This window comes from Gavia stellata, chromosome 2 (assembly GCF_030936135.1).
Source record: "Gavia stellata isolate bGavSte3 chromosome 2, bGavSte3.hap2, whole genome shotgun sequence".
Taxonomy (NCBI): domain Eukaryota; kingdom Metazoa; phylum Chordata; class Aves; order Gaviiformes; family Gaviidae; genus Gavia; species Gavia stellata.
In genome coordinates, this window is record NC_082595.1 from 53,031,822 (window position 1) to 53,045,771 (window position 13,950).

Here is a 13,950-nt window from a genome sequence, read left to right on the forward strand (position 1 = left end):
ATTATCATCTTCCACGGAGAATATCGCCTGTAGCTGAGTGGAAATATATCAGTCCTGGTACAAGTTTGGGAGCACAGAATCGAACATTTATTTTTACCAGTTACACTGAGTAAAACCTACCTGGGTCTACAAAACTGAAAGATTATTAGGTCCCTTCTCCTTTCTCAGTGGTGTAATGGTAATTTACCCCTAAATGATCAGGGAGAAAACAAAGACAGTTGACCTTTAATACTACAGATTTTCTAAGATTGTATTTATTGCACGGTGCAAACAAGTTAGTGTTATATGTGATTTTAGATCGAATTATATTTTTATTTCTTGCTTTCCTTTTTCAGCATTTTGTCCTGCTGAAAAAAACTGTTAGACAAACATTTACCTTCTAAAGTGTTCTAGTGATTAAAAAATGCTTTTATAGTTTTCTTACAAAGTTTAATATAGTACTAAGTTGTTTAATGTTTGATTCAGAAACACATTATTATTCTTCACTTTCCATTTCTTGAATGCTTGAGGTATGCAAACAGTTTTGTATTTAATTTGACTTTTGGGATATTCTATAAGTAGCAGACATGATTGTACAGGATTGCACTATGTTTTCATGTAATACTTACTAGTCTCGTTATTACACCAGAATCAGGCAAGAGGAGATCTCATCTGGAGATATTGTCATTGTGTTGATTGGCTAATATGTTTCCCCAGGTGTATGTTTCTTTTCAAACGTGGATACTTAAAATATGACAGTAGATGTGATTTATGAGAGGTACTCAAGCCATCTGAAGGTTCTCTCCTGTATTGGAGCTGCCCGAATATGTCAGGGTGACTTCTTCTACCCAAGTTTGAAAATTCTGGCCAGCTGTGTCTGAGGAAGCTGGTAGATAACAACTGCCTGTTTTTTAAGGAATAAGAAACTGAAGTGAGTCCTTCATTAAAGTCATATCAAGTCAGTCACTGTGTAAAGCCATTTTTCACTTCCTTGAAGAGAAGAAAGCCCATTTTTGCTGTGGATGGTCAGGAATACCCACTTGTAAACGGGAGCTCACACTGTGGAGTGACCTGTGTGTTTCAAATCACAAGTCACATTTTGCCAAAGGCACAATTTAAGTGAGGTACATAGAGGTGTGTCTTAGCCTGTGTCCCTGAAAAGTAGAGCACATTGTTTTCATGTCAGTCCTTAATTCAATTTTTTGCTCCTATTTTAAACTGTAAATTTGGTTTTGCTCATTGTTTACACAAAGCTCGATGCCTCAGTATAGATATTTTTGCCACCTCATCTGCAAGAGTTCTTGTCATTCCTTCAGTTTAAGGTGATTTTCTCCTCCAAATCAGTCACGTTTTATTCAGATCACAACTGACTGAAAACCCTAAAACCAGATTTAAAGCATAAATACCAGTGCAGTAATCTTCTTTGCCAGCAACCCATTACATAAATCATAATACAATATTGGCATGTTATAGTTGGCTTCATTTATTTTGACTTCCATGTGGATTTGAAGCTTTTGTTAGATGTATTTGGTTTTGTCCTTTGATAGAGTTGTATGTTCCTAGAGAATCTAGCTGGGAAAGCAACAGCCCAAGGCATACCCAGTACAGAACAGCTAACTTCATCCTCTGGATAAAAACAACTAAATGCTCCACTACCCACAAAACATGCAGCCGAGGAGGCCACAAATGCACTTTCTAACTCATACCTTTTAGTTCTGCATACTGCACAACCCAGTACTACTCTTCATGCAGCCTGGCTGCCTTCTGCCAGAGTAAGCTTTGTGCAGTTAAAAACTGATTCATCTTTACTTTTTATGAACCAGTGTAATAGCAGGTATGAAAAGTTCATCTAACTTTAATCATGGAGGCTCTTTATTATGTCTGGTTCCCCCATCAGTTTTGTGTGAGTATTTACCTGAATAATGGTAATAACAAAAAGTCTCATTTCTTTCAGAAGAGAAAAATTGATTAGAGTTTAAGATTTGAAGGCATCAAGACTTCTGTATGAAAAGAAAAAAATGTGAAAAAGTAAAGCCAAAGGTTCAGAAAGTGGCAATACACGTTAACAGTCATCTTTCTTGCAGGCATGTTTGTCCTGTAGTCTGCAGGACTGCCACCTCTTCCCCCTGCTTGAAAGTCTCTTTGAAATATTAGTAATATAGAGATACGTGGAAAGAGGCAACAACGCAATACGAAAGGCTTTTAATGTCATTACAGGTCCTGATCTGAACTCACTAGTCAATGACAATCAACCCATAGCTGTGAACATCAATGTGGGTTTTCTCGTACAGTTGTCATTGCATTAGCTGCATGTTGTTGCAGTGCCATTACGGCTGTGTTTCTAGATGTCAAATGCAGTAAAGAAGCCTATAAATGGCCTTGTGACTTCTTACACAGGGTTTAAGGCTTAGGTAACATGTTTGTTTTGCAAATGGTTGGTGTAGTGGAAGATGTCCAAGCTTTCAGTCAGCTAAAGCCTGTTGCCCTCACGTTGCAGCTGGTAGACTAGCATGGATGAGCACCATTGCTTTGATGTTTCAGTGCAAAATCAGGTGGCCTAGCTTAAAGTGCTGACATATAAGACCTTTCAGATATATTTGGATAAGCAGATTTGGGAGCAACTGCATAATTAGGGTAATGGCTGAGACAGCACTTGCAGCCCGCTGCAATGTGCAGCTGGGTGATACCTAGTTGGTTTGGAAGAGGATATTTGCCTTTACCTCATACTCCCAGACCTCCAGCTGCTTGGAAACCTATTAGTGCTAATGAGTTCAGGAGAACCTCAAGAGTTTTGACCCATGTAACTTTCTGAGAGTGGATGCTCTTCAGATGGGAAGATTTTAAGGAGGAGGAAAGTTCTCTGCCATGGGTGTTGAACACCAGTACATCCTGTGGTTTCCCAGCTAGCCCAGTGGACCCCTCTAGACACTGAATCATGTCAGGATTGTATAACTGAAGAAGCTGCAAAAAAATTCTCTAGATGCAAGAATAGAATTCATGTGAAAGAAGGCATCTTTGATTTTTTTGGGGTACTTATACTTACTCTTTCACTTTATTTGAAAAAGTACCAAATTTTACAAGAAACAAGAAACTGAAGGCTGGCAGTTATGACAGTAAGAATCTGGGATACTAATAACTGTTGGGTGCTGTTAAAGACTAGTTTTAGGATGAAGGAAACACTATTTCTGTTCCTCCTCATTGCCTTTGTCTTTTGATTCCATCCTCAAGGTTATTAGCACTGCATTTGAGCTAAGATAATTTTTCATCTTGGAAATTTCTGTATTTTGAGCTAGTGTGAGTATAGTTTGGGTTGAGAGTTTGCGGTTTTGTGGTGGAGGAGAGTTAAGCTGTCCTTGCTTCTTCATTGTAATTGCACAGGTCTGTAATAACTCTGCAACTCCTACACTCCCAGTAAATTCTCACTTACAATTTTATAGTTGCTTAAATTAGCAGAAGTTATTCACAGAATGTTATTTTCAATAAATATAGCAAACTGGAACTTCAGACATTTGAGAGTAATATTTTTCCCCATAAACCATGTGTGCATATATAAATGATAATGATCATTATAATGTACTTTCTCTACTAAACTTCTTAAATGTTACCTGGTGGAAAGGCACATAAAGATGAGGTATTTTGTATATTTGTTACCAAACATTGCTTTTATAGTAATTTTCTTTTCAGTTTAATTCTGAGCTAACAAGCCATATAGGAGTCATTGTCAAAACCAGATAATTTCTTAATGCAGTGTTTTGCATAGTTGAAATTTTATAGCTAACATCAAGTGAGAATTTATTTTTTAAAGCACATGTTTTTGAAACCAGGCTGTTTGTTCAGACTAAAAGTTGTAAGTTTTTTAATGTGTAATGTAAGGTATAACACTTCTTTTTTCCAAAAAAAAAGTTAATAAATGACCTCATTACCAAAAGGCGGGCTGCCTTTCTATTTTCTCAGGAAAAAATGCTATGACAGGTCTAAGAACAAACCCGTTTTACACAGAAAGCAATCACAGTGACCTTAAGGAATGGTAACAGTCCATCCAACAAGTCGTTGCTAAATGGTTGTGATCAGGTGGATCAGAGTGTTAGGGGACCATTCTTGACCAATACCCCTTTCCAGAAAATCAGGGAGAAATATTGGTTTAGATTTCGTTGTGTCAGTCTGATACTTTACAGCATGCATGTTATCTATTTCTGCAACTGTTTTTTTACGTATGCTTTTCAAGGTCTGTTAGTACTCATGCAATGAAAAAGCGTGTATGAGTCTTCAGACCTCTACTTCCATCTTGGCTACTGAAAGAACTGCATCAAGTGGCTCAAGAAAATCTCATTCTAAAAACTGATTTTTTCCAAGACACAGAAAATTAACCGGATTTCCTAAAAAAAAAGAAAATTGCATTAGGTGTTTCTCTTAATTTCTGTAACATTTAGAACGTCCAGCTGTTACAGAATGAGACCTGATATTTTGCAACAAACACTTAGTATTGTCCACAATTTATATATTAGGAGATCCTGTAGCTTTCTAAAACCTGAGTTCTGGCACAGATTAGGATTTTTTCATGGTAAGGCTGTAGCCTTTGCACGGTTGGTGACAATTTTGAAATTATGACCTGAGAGAGAACTTCAAAGATCGAAAAACCACAGTACAAACCCCCAAAATAAGGTATTCTGATTGCTTTTAAAGATTTGTTCTCATTTGGTTTGAAGGTAAGGCCAGCCAGAAGGGGAGGGGAGAAAAAAGGTTGTCTCATGGCGATTTTCAGGTGTCCAACAGACTAATGAATAGACTCTAATTTATCCATTGTGTAAACCCAACATCATTTGTTCTGTACGTTTTGGAGTTGATGGTTCCAGAGGCAAGCACAGCTCTGCCTGGACTTAGTGATGTCCTGCAACCAGGAGGAGTCTCCCCTCTCTTGCCAGTGCTGCTGCAACACAGGAAAGGGATGTGTTCCTCTGCCCTTGGAGTTTGCGCTTTGCTTTGAGAGGTGCCATTTCAAAAGCCCTAGCCCACATTTTTATCTTGTGTCCTGTCCCAGTTAAAACAACTGAACTAGAAGCTGACAGTGTAACTTCGGCTTACACCCCTGTATAAAATACCTTGTCACAGTTGCCATCTGCATTCACCCAGAGCTTTTGGTGTCCTGGGGACAGGGTTGCGTCACTGAGACAGCTTGCCTAAAGCTAGCTTAGTTATCTCTACATAAACAGCTGTCTCTTGCTTGAGGATAATAACTTGCAAATCAAAAGCTGTGCAACCTGTAGATTATAAGATGCACTGAACATCAACTTTCCCTATACCGAATCCTATCCTTACAGTATTTTGAAAGATAGTAAAGTGCCTACAAAGTACATGCACAAGTAGTACATCTTAGTGGCAGATGAGGTAGAAATGAGTTGAAGGCGCTCATCTGTTCTTTCAGTGTGACCTGCGGACAGCAGGGCAGAGTGTTGCTGGAACATTGTCTCCTCAGCATTGTTCCTGCTTTGGCTCTGTTCGTCTGGACGTGTCCACGGTTTCACAGCAAGGCAAACGGATTCAGCACTTTCTTCACTTGATACTTCTGAATGTTTTAAGGTCAACTCTTTCATAACTGGTTGTAAATTCATGGACGTAACTGTTTTCAGAGTAGTCATTGTGGATTTAAATTGCTTCTCAGTGGAACATTGCAAGAGTAAGTCCTCATTAATTTTAGTTTCAGTCCCTAGTAGCAGCAGACACTTGGTTCACCTGATTCTGTTTTCCTTGTAGTTTCCTACCAAAGTAGTACCAGTCAATGGACTGATCTGCAAGTCCTCGAGAATAGTAAAGATGGGATTGATTTTTTTTATTACATATGACTTATCAAAACAATATGTGTCTACACTTGTGAGGGCTTAACAATACAAGTCAGGAACCAGTCTTTTGTATACAAATGTGTAATAATACTGGAATTTCCAAGGCCATTTCCCCAACATTCCCCCCTCACCAGTTTGCTGGGGGTGGGCAAGACCTCGGGAGGGGACAAAGCCAGGACAGCTGACACAAACTGACCAAAGGGATACTCCATACCATATGACGTCTGCTCAGCAATAAAAGCTCAGAGAAGAAAGAGGAAGGGGGGGCATTCATTATTTACGATGTTTGTCTCCTGAGCAACCGCAATGCGTACTGAAGCCCTGCTTCCCGGGAAGTGGCTGGACATCGCCTGCTGATGGGAAGTAGAGAATAAATCTTTGGTTTTCCTTTGCTTCCACGCGCAGCCTTTGCTTTTGCTGTATTAAACTGCCTTTATGTTGACCCACGAGGTTTTTTTCATCTTATTTTTTCCCCCCGTGTCCTGCTGAGGAGGGGAGTGATAGAGCGGCTTGGTGGCACCTGGCATCCAGCCAAGGTCAACCCACCACAAATGCATATAAATATTTATGAGCTGCATGTTCGTCATTTAAAAAGCATCCAGTAACATAAGCTCAGGATATTTTTCTGTGTTATCTGGAAGCAGGATGTGTAAGCAGGTGGTCACCTGTTCACCTGGCACCATATTTGTATGCAGAGCCACCTGTGGGACTTTCTGTGCTTAACTTCTACAGCATCTTATACAATCCCAAATCTGACTAGAGGTTAGCCTGAAGCTGTATTTATTTCATTTTTGCACATAAGCCATCCTTTGAGAGGGATCAAAAAGCTCTTTCAGAAGGAGCCACAGGGGCCGGTGAAACAGTGTCTCTATCCATTTCTGCAGCAGTGACCATTTATGTAGAGAACAGTGGTATCTAATATTTTTCGTATGAGGGCTTAATTTACAATATCACAAAGCTTTGGGGCCTTGACGACCCCTTCTGTTAGGTGTAGCTGGTAGCTTCTGTAACACCTCCCCCTTTCCCCTGGCAAGGGACACATGTAAGGGCAAAGGTGGGCACAATGTCTTACAGCACAAAGTGAGACAGCAGATTTTATCTAAGCATCACCTCACTACCCTCCTCTTTCAGGATGGGTGCAGAGAAGGGGCTGGTGGTGCTGGGCATCCCCTTTTCACTGACAGAGCTCTTTTTCTTGGGGCAGCCGTGGACCCTGGTTACCATGGTGACAGGGATGAACCTGACACTTCAAAGCACAGCTCAGGGAATCATGTTTTCGGTTGATAATCAAATACAATTTTTCTTTTTAATAATGCTACTCTACAAAGCTGTAATTTAGAGTCCTGGAAGCAACAGCTTAGATGTACCCAAACTCTAGTGAATTTCTGGCATGCCTTCATCTCCCAGAAGCTGTATTCCAAAAGAGGAGCTCTTTGGAAGGTGTAGAGAAGGGAGAATTGTGGGGATTCCTTTCCCAGTAAATGTATCTCCAGCTTTTAGCTTGAAAAAGAAAAATCTTAAAGAGAGGCCAACGGTGTACGAATTTGACTCACATGAGGAAATCTGTGAGACCTTATGAATCGTGTGCATAGTTTGCTGGAACAGGTTGCACATCCTGTCTCTCCCATCCCTGCAAAAGCACATTCCAGAGTTTTCATCAAATAGAATCGTTTGAGACTTGTTTTTAACATAATTAAGCTAAAAGGGGTTACGGATCCTCTCTCTCTGAACTTGAATTTATTAATTAACTTTCAGACTTCTAAAAATTTCCTTAATTGCACAATGATTATCATTCTAGCAAAGCAGTAACAAAACAAAACTGAAGGAGACAGAAGGGTCTTTCTGGGCAGATGATTAAAACACAGGGCAGACCAATCTGAAAAAATATATTCATCAGAGTATCTCGCTTAGTGTCTCAAAGAGATCTCTTCTCAGGTGGTAGAATGACATATCACCAGAGCTGGCTGGAACTCCAGTTTCATTTGATGTTATCCTGATGTTACCTTGTTGAACTCATTCAGACGTCATTCCTGGTTTTAATTAAAAGTTTTTGAATGCCACATAACAAAGGTGCAGAGCAGATTATCTTGAGCAGAGCTATTTTGAATATCAAGCTATGCAGCAATAACACCAGTTTGTGAGAATTCAAAGATCTGCCACAAACAGAAATTAACATTCAAAGAAAATGTAGTGTAATGAAATAGCAGCTTTACCATGTATAAAACAGAATTTCTTCCCTCGCTCACACAAAAGAAACCCAGCATAAAATGCTGTGAATGTTAAAGAGAGTCAAATGGTATGGTGAGAAGGTTACGTATAAAATCTTGTTCAAAACCTCTGTCTTTTAGAAGGCTGGCTGTTCTCTGAGTGTTACCATACAAGCAGCCCTGCAAAATCCTACCAGAATTTTCTGCTTGAATAATTTTGTTTGGATGAGCGAGTAGAATATCATTATCTTGATTCCAACACCATCATCTCCTTAGGAAGGTATAGGTGAATAGATTTTGTGCTGAGTCTCACAAATTCTCTGACAATTTTGCAAGGCTGTGTGTAAATTCTAAGCTGCAGAGGGAAGGAGAAGACAGGAAAGCAATATGTGCCGTGACTGGATTCCTTATGCCACAGTATACTTCAAGAATTAAGTATGAATATTATGCATACACTCAATTTTAAAAGTGGGTGTTGGATTTTTAGGTGTATTTGATTGATTAAAAACAAGATAAAATTTAGAGGAATTAAGTACATCAGGAAATTGTGAAAATAAGGTGGAGTCTACCTCACCAACTGTTTAGAATTTTACCGTCCCTGAGACTGTTAGCAATTGTAGTCTCATTTAGTGCTGTTCACAGTTGAACTTCATGCTATTGATCATGGAAGTCAACTGATTGAATATTGTCCTTAAGTATCTATGAAAACAAGGAAAACTACTTCTTATATGGTGACTGTTATTGGCAATGTGCAGAGCCAGAGTCACTGGATCGAGTTATTTTATGAACTTTGTGAATGGGACTGAAGAATAGGATTGCTGCTACTGTTCATTAGTTCAGAAGAAAGACAAGTGGGTAAGTTGCTAAATCCAGTGTTCTCCTCCCAATCTAGCTCATAAATCTTCTGTGTAGGCAGCTATTCTTACGGGGGGGGGGGGGGGGGGGGGCGAAATGTAGTTAACTCTCTTTCAGATCAGAAACACTTCTTGCAAATTTTATGCCAGATGACTTTGCACTGGTTGAGAACAGTAGGATTATATCTTCTTAGACTTACAGGGTCAAATTGTGAAAAATATAGTAATATGTGAGGATATTGTAAAAATTAACCCTTAATTAAAGGTCTATTAGAGTAAGGCTGGCCAAAGGAATGAATAGCCAGTAGGGAGTCCATTTTTGTATGATGATCATTCTGTTACCACGCAAGGTTCTTTTTCAAATTGGTAAATTATGTTTTAATACAGTCTGCTGTTCAAGATATAAGGGATTGGAGGACTAGATTACTAAAAAGGAATATTAGGAGTTAGTAAAGCAGGTGTTTTTATAACTTAAATAATTTTAGACCATTTTTACCTTGTTTAGAAATACACAGATGTTAACTCCAATTATCAAAATAATTCAATCTTTAACTACTGTAGCTCTCCAATTTAGAGAGAAGGATGTTGTGGGGGACTGTGTCAAAAGCTTACAGAAGTCCATGATGACATCTGTAGCTCTCCCCTTGTGCACTGATGTAGTCACTGCATCACAGAAGACCACTAGGTTGGTTAGGCAAGATTTGCCCTTGGTGAAGCCTTGGTTAGTTGAGCTCCTTTGTTTGGCAAGGCCAGCAGTTCAGCCTACAGAAGAGACACTTCAGAGAAAGAAAAATCCTGACAGTCTTGTAGTGTAGAGGACAGAGAGAGCAAATTCTCAGAGTAAGCAGAATTTCTCTTGCTGCTGTAGTCCTTGTGCAATCAGCAACCAGGAGATGCTGACTTATACACCTAAGTTCAACACATAGCACAAGGTTTCCATGTTTTTGTCCTTTGGTTGTGTATGTGTAAGGTCAGGCATGCTTATTACTATACACTTTGAACTAACAAAACTAAAACACAAGTAATATGAAATACTTTCAAATTTCTAAGTTTCATTAAATTATTCTATGCTACATTCAATGGCTTCCTCAAAATAATATACTTTATTGCATACAATGCACATACACATGTGATTACAGAGTGATTTGTATCTATAATTGCTTTCATATAGTCCCCAAATGTAACACTTAGTCTAGAGGATGCATATATTATCTGTTGCTGGAAACATACATATAATAATCCTGGCTTCATTTAAGTCAAAAGCAATTTTTCTGTTGATACTGGGGAGAGGGATTGCATTTTGCCCATAGATTTCAGCGTTTTGGATATAGGAGGCTCAGCCACTGGTTATATGCTTGCTTTAGCCTATGACTATTCAATATAATTTTTCTCCACTAATTTCAGACTCTGTGGTAAATTTCTAGTGGGCACGAGCTTTATATCATAAGCAGCATTAAAGTTCATGGAATGAGTTACTGCCTCTTATTTCAAACCCTTAGTATAAGGAAACCAGAGTAAATGGATAAGCAGCTGACATCCTCCTGGCTTTCCACTGTTGTTCTAAAAATTTGGACAGAGAGCTTCATTTTGACCAGTTACTGATGATCAAAATTCAAGCATTTCTTACAGAATACATGATAAAACACCAGTGCCTAAGTTAGGCGAATAAGTAAACTCCCTCAGTAACCTTTCCTTCAGATTTTCTGGTCACATCCAATCCTTGTGATTCATATTTTGAAATCTCTTAAAGACCTGGCTTTAAATCTCCATCCACACAACTAAATCTCTTGCTCAAGCCTTAAGTTGTTTTGCAGCTTGAGTAGTTCTTACCTTTGCTAGGTCAGAGCCATCCAGCTGCACTCAGCTTGTACTCATGGCGATTCTAGACACAGCAACTATCCCACTCCTGCATGCTCCCCTCCCTACCTTTCCCACGTCCTTGCTGTTTCCCAGTAGCCCATACAGCAAACATGAGGTTTTTTCCCGTTGGCATATAAAGCCATTTATATTTTAGCCTTGATTGGTCTTTTGACTCTAATGATTGGCCTTTTGACTCTACTGCTTATTAAGTGTTCATTTGTGTTTGTCGTATCCAGCGCAGATAATAGTAGACTGGGAGTTGATTCATTTTAAGGATCAAGAATCTCAAACACCTTCTTCTTCCAGTTCCACCTCAACAGTCATCCCCCCTCGTTTCCTCTGTTAGGCAGCATCATATGTGTATCCGGCATTAATTCTAGCTTGTGTGTGAGTATGTGTTGTGTGTACGCAGCTACACATACACACACCACTTAGCTGATCCTGACTCTTACCCCTAGACACCCCAACACACATCATACAAACAAAATACACAGTATCGAGTCCACGCAGGTTATGTATGCAAGTGTGCATGCAGGCATGTATTTACACAAAGGAGGAAGCATTTAGTATTTATCAGCAGATAGAGTTCAAGCTGTGGGGGAGAGAGATGATTATGATGATGAAGTCTTATGATGATGATTAAGTTTTATGATTAAAGCACTGCCAGATCTCTCACTGTCTGCCTAGCTCTCTTATGGGTGTCTGGAAGAGAGCACGTTGCTAACTGAGAAGGTTGTTCTGAGGGTAAGTTGTTAGTAAGTGGGTCAGATACTGCTGAGATGGAGGTTACAGAAACAAGTAATAAAGTTTGATTTTAAACAACAGCATGATCCTTCCCTCAAAAGATAATAGGGGTTCCTGCACATGGAACCCGAACAGAAACGGTCTGAGTAACATGGTTAAACCCAGAAAGTACTAGATACCAGTTATGCCTGGTACTGACTACACTGGCTTTCTGAAAGGCCTATGGAGCAGATTTGCAGGGGAGCGGTAGTCTTTCGCTGGTGTGGCTTCACCTCATTGTTCGTTCTGCTTGTTTTGGTGGTCTGTTGAGAAGCATCCTCGTTTCAGAGTAAAGGACATTTTCTGTGTAATGACATAGGCATGATGATGCCAACAGCTTGTAACTACTCCACGTGCATTTGCTGGGAGGGGGAAGAGGTTAAGTTGCATCTGCTGCGTGCCAGGTGGAGAGTGAGAGAAGAGAAAGAGAGAAGAGAAGAGAGAAAGAGAAGAGGGAAAGAGAAGAGAGAAGAGAAGAGAAGAGAAGAGACGAGGAGAGGAGAGGAGAGGAGAGAAGAGAAGAGAAGAGAAGAGAAGAGAAGAGAAGAGAAGAGAAGAGAAGAGAAGAGAAGAGAAGAGAAGAGAAGAGAAGAGAAGAGAAGAGAAGAGAAGAGAAGAGGAGAGGAGAGAAGAGAAGAGGAGAGAAGAGGAGAGAAGAGAAGAGAAGAGAAGAGAAGAGAAGAGAAGAGAAGAGAAGAGAAGAGAAGAGAAGAGAAGAGAAGAGAAGAGAAGAGAAGAGAAGAGAAGAGAGAAGAGAAAGCAGAGAGTCAGAGAGAGAGAAAGCAGGCACACACACCCATCCGTGCTGTGAGCAGGGAAAAGGGAAAGTGCTGAGCCACAGACTTAGAAAGTAAGAACTAGAGAACTGAAGAGCCATTTCCTGTTTTACAAGTCGACACCTCATGGGATTTTACCCCTGGCTGAAACCTGTTCATATTTTTTTATATTTTTGCCAGGCTGAAAAAGCCCACGCTCCTGATCCCTGGTACACCGGGCTGCGATGCAAAGACGTGCAGACTGAATGGCTGTGCGCTTTCATATATATTCTGTTTTCCTTTCTGCTGTAACCTGTGGCCTCAGCCCACTCGGCTGTGTTACAGAGTGGGTTCATCTCTGTGTAGAACAGCAATATTTTTTTTTCAGGGCCTATAAACAGAAATAAAACTACTTCTGACTTTAGGCGTGGCTTTGTGGACGGCCTTATTTAGAGAGTCAAATTCCCAGTAGAATGCACATCTCAGGCCAGATGCTGTAAGGTGAATTAATACACAAAGGTGGACTGAAGTTGGGGGAAGGAGAGAAGGACTAGAGTTTCGGGTGCTGGCTGTGGCTTGGAAAAGAAAGTTGAATTTACTGTTTGTGACTTAGGTAATCTCATTAGTCCATGTTAAATATTCCATATTTAGTATCTGAAAAAATAACAGCAAAGGAAGTAATGGTGATTTAGTTGACAGATTGTTGCTTTAAAAACATACTTCTGCTTTGTAATGCAGCAACTTGTTTGAAATCCCGATACGTATGCACTTCTTCCGTACACGTGAAATTACATATGCGTATGTACCTGTATACACACATACATAGTCATATACTTGGTGTTGCAAACGTGTATGGCATATAGATTGAAACTTACAGTGTATTTAAGTGTATCTATGTACATATGTGTGGGTATATAAACATACGATGCATGTATCTATTTTGGCTACTGTATTAACAGACACACGTATTCAGAAATGATCACCAATTATGATTTTCATGTCTCTAGTGCTTACACATTTAAGCAACTTCTTTTTTGGTTCCTTTAGCAGCAGCAACAGAAGAACCTGAGGTGATTCCAGATCCAGCTAAACAAACAGATCGAGTGGTGAAAATAGCAGGAATAAGTGCTGGAATTCTGGTATTCATCCTGCTTCTCCTTGTTGTCATATTGATCGTCAAAAAAGGTAAGAAAATTATCTGTGCTGATCCCCCTTTTTTTTTCTCCATTTCAAACAACAATAACTACATGGGTATTTTTTACAGGTCATTAAAAAAAAGTTTCAGGACCAGTAGCTCACATCAGCTTTTGGATGACTTTTGTGTTTCTTGTTGTTTTCGCTGTGATTCTTACGATGGATTTAAAGAGAGGGTTACTTTATATTTGGGATCCAATAGCTATACATTTTCTCATACTTACTCATTTCCAAGTAGTTTTAAGTCGCAGCTAGAGTAATGTACAGAGTATTAAAATGGGTGGAATTGAAATTCATGGAGCCTTTTTTCTTAAAGCAAAAAAAAAAAAAGAATAACTTACTGCACTTTTCATGTTGTAATCACCTAATGAATTTGATTATCTAGATGCAGCTCCAATGAGTTATTTGTATCTGTATGTTATCCAACTTGCAAAATAATGTAATTTTATACCTTGTAAACCTGGAGGTTTTTTCTTAAAAA

At 39.4% G+C, this 13,950-nt stretch overlaps 1 protein-coding gene across 1 annotated transcript in view; it reads left to right on the forward strand.

Annotated features, from left to right (window-relative positions):
- The window catches only part of PTPRK (protein tyrosine phosphatase receptor type K), a 320,227-nt gene that overhangs the window by 273,219 nt on the left and 33,058 nt on the right, over nucleotides 1-13,950 (forward strand). Inside the window, exons 13-16 of the mRNA XM_059835338.1 lie at nucleotides 6,389-6,398; nucleotides 7,375-7,400; nucleotides 13,362-13,450; nucleotides 13,540-13,553. Coding sequence (XP_059691321.1) covers nucleotides 6,389-6,398; nucleotides 7,375-7,400; nucleotides 13,362-13,450; nucleotides 13,540-13,553 — 139 coding nt within the window. The remainder of the gene's footprint in view (nucleotides 1-6,388; nucleotides 6,399-7,374; nucleotides 7,401-13,361; nucleotides 13,451-13,539; nucleotides 13,554-13,950) is intronic.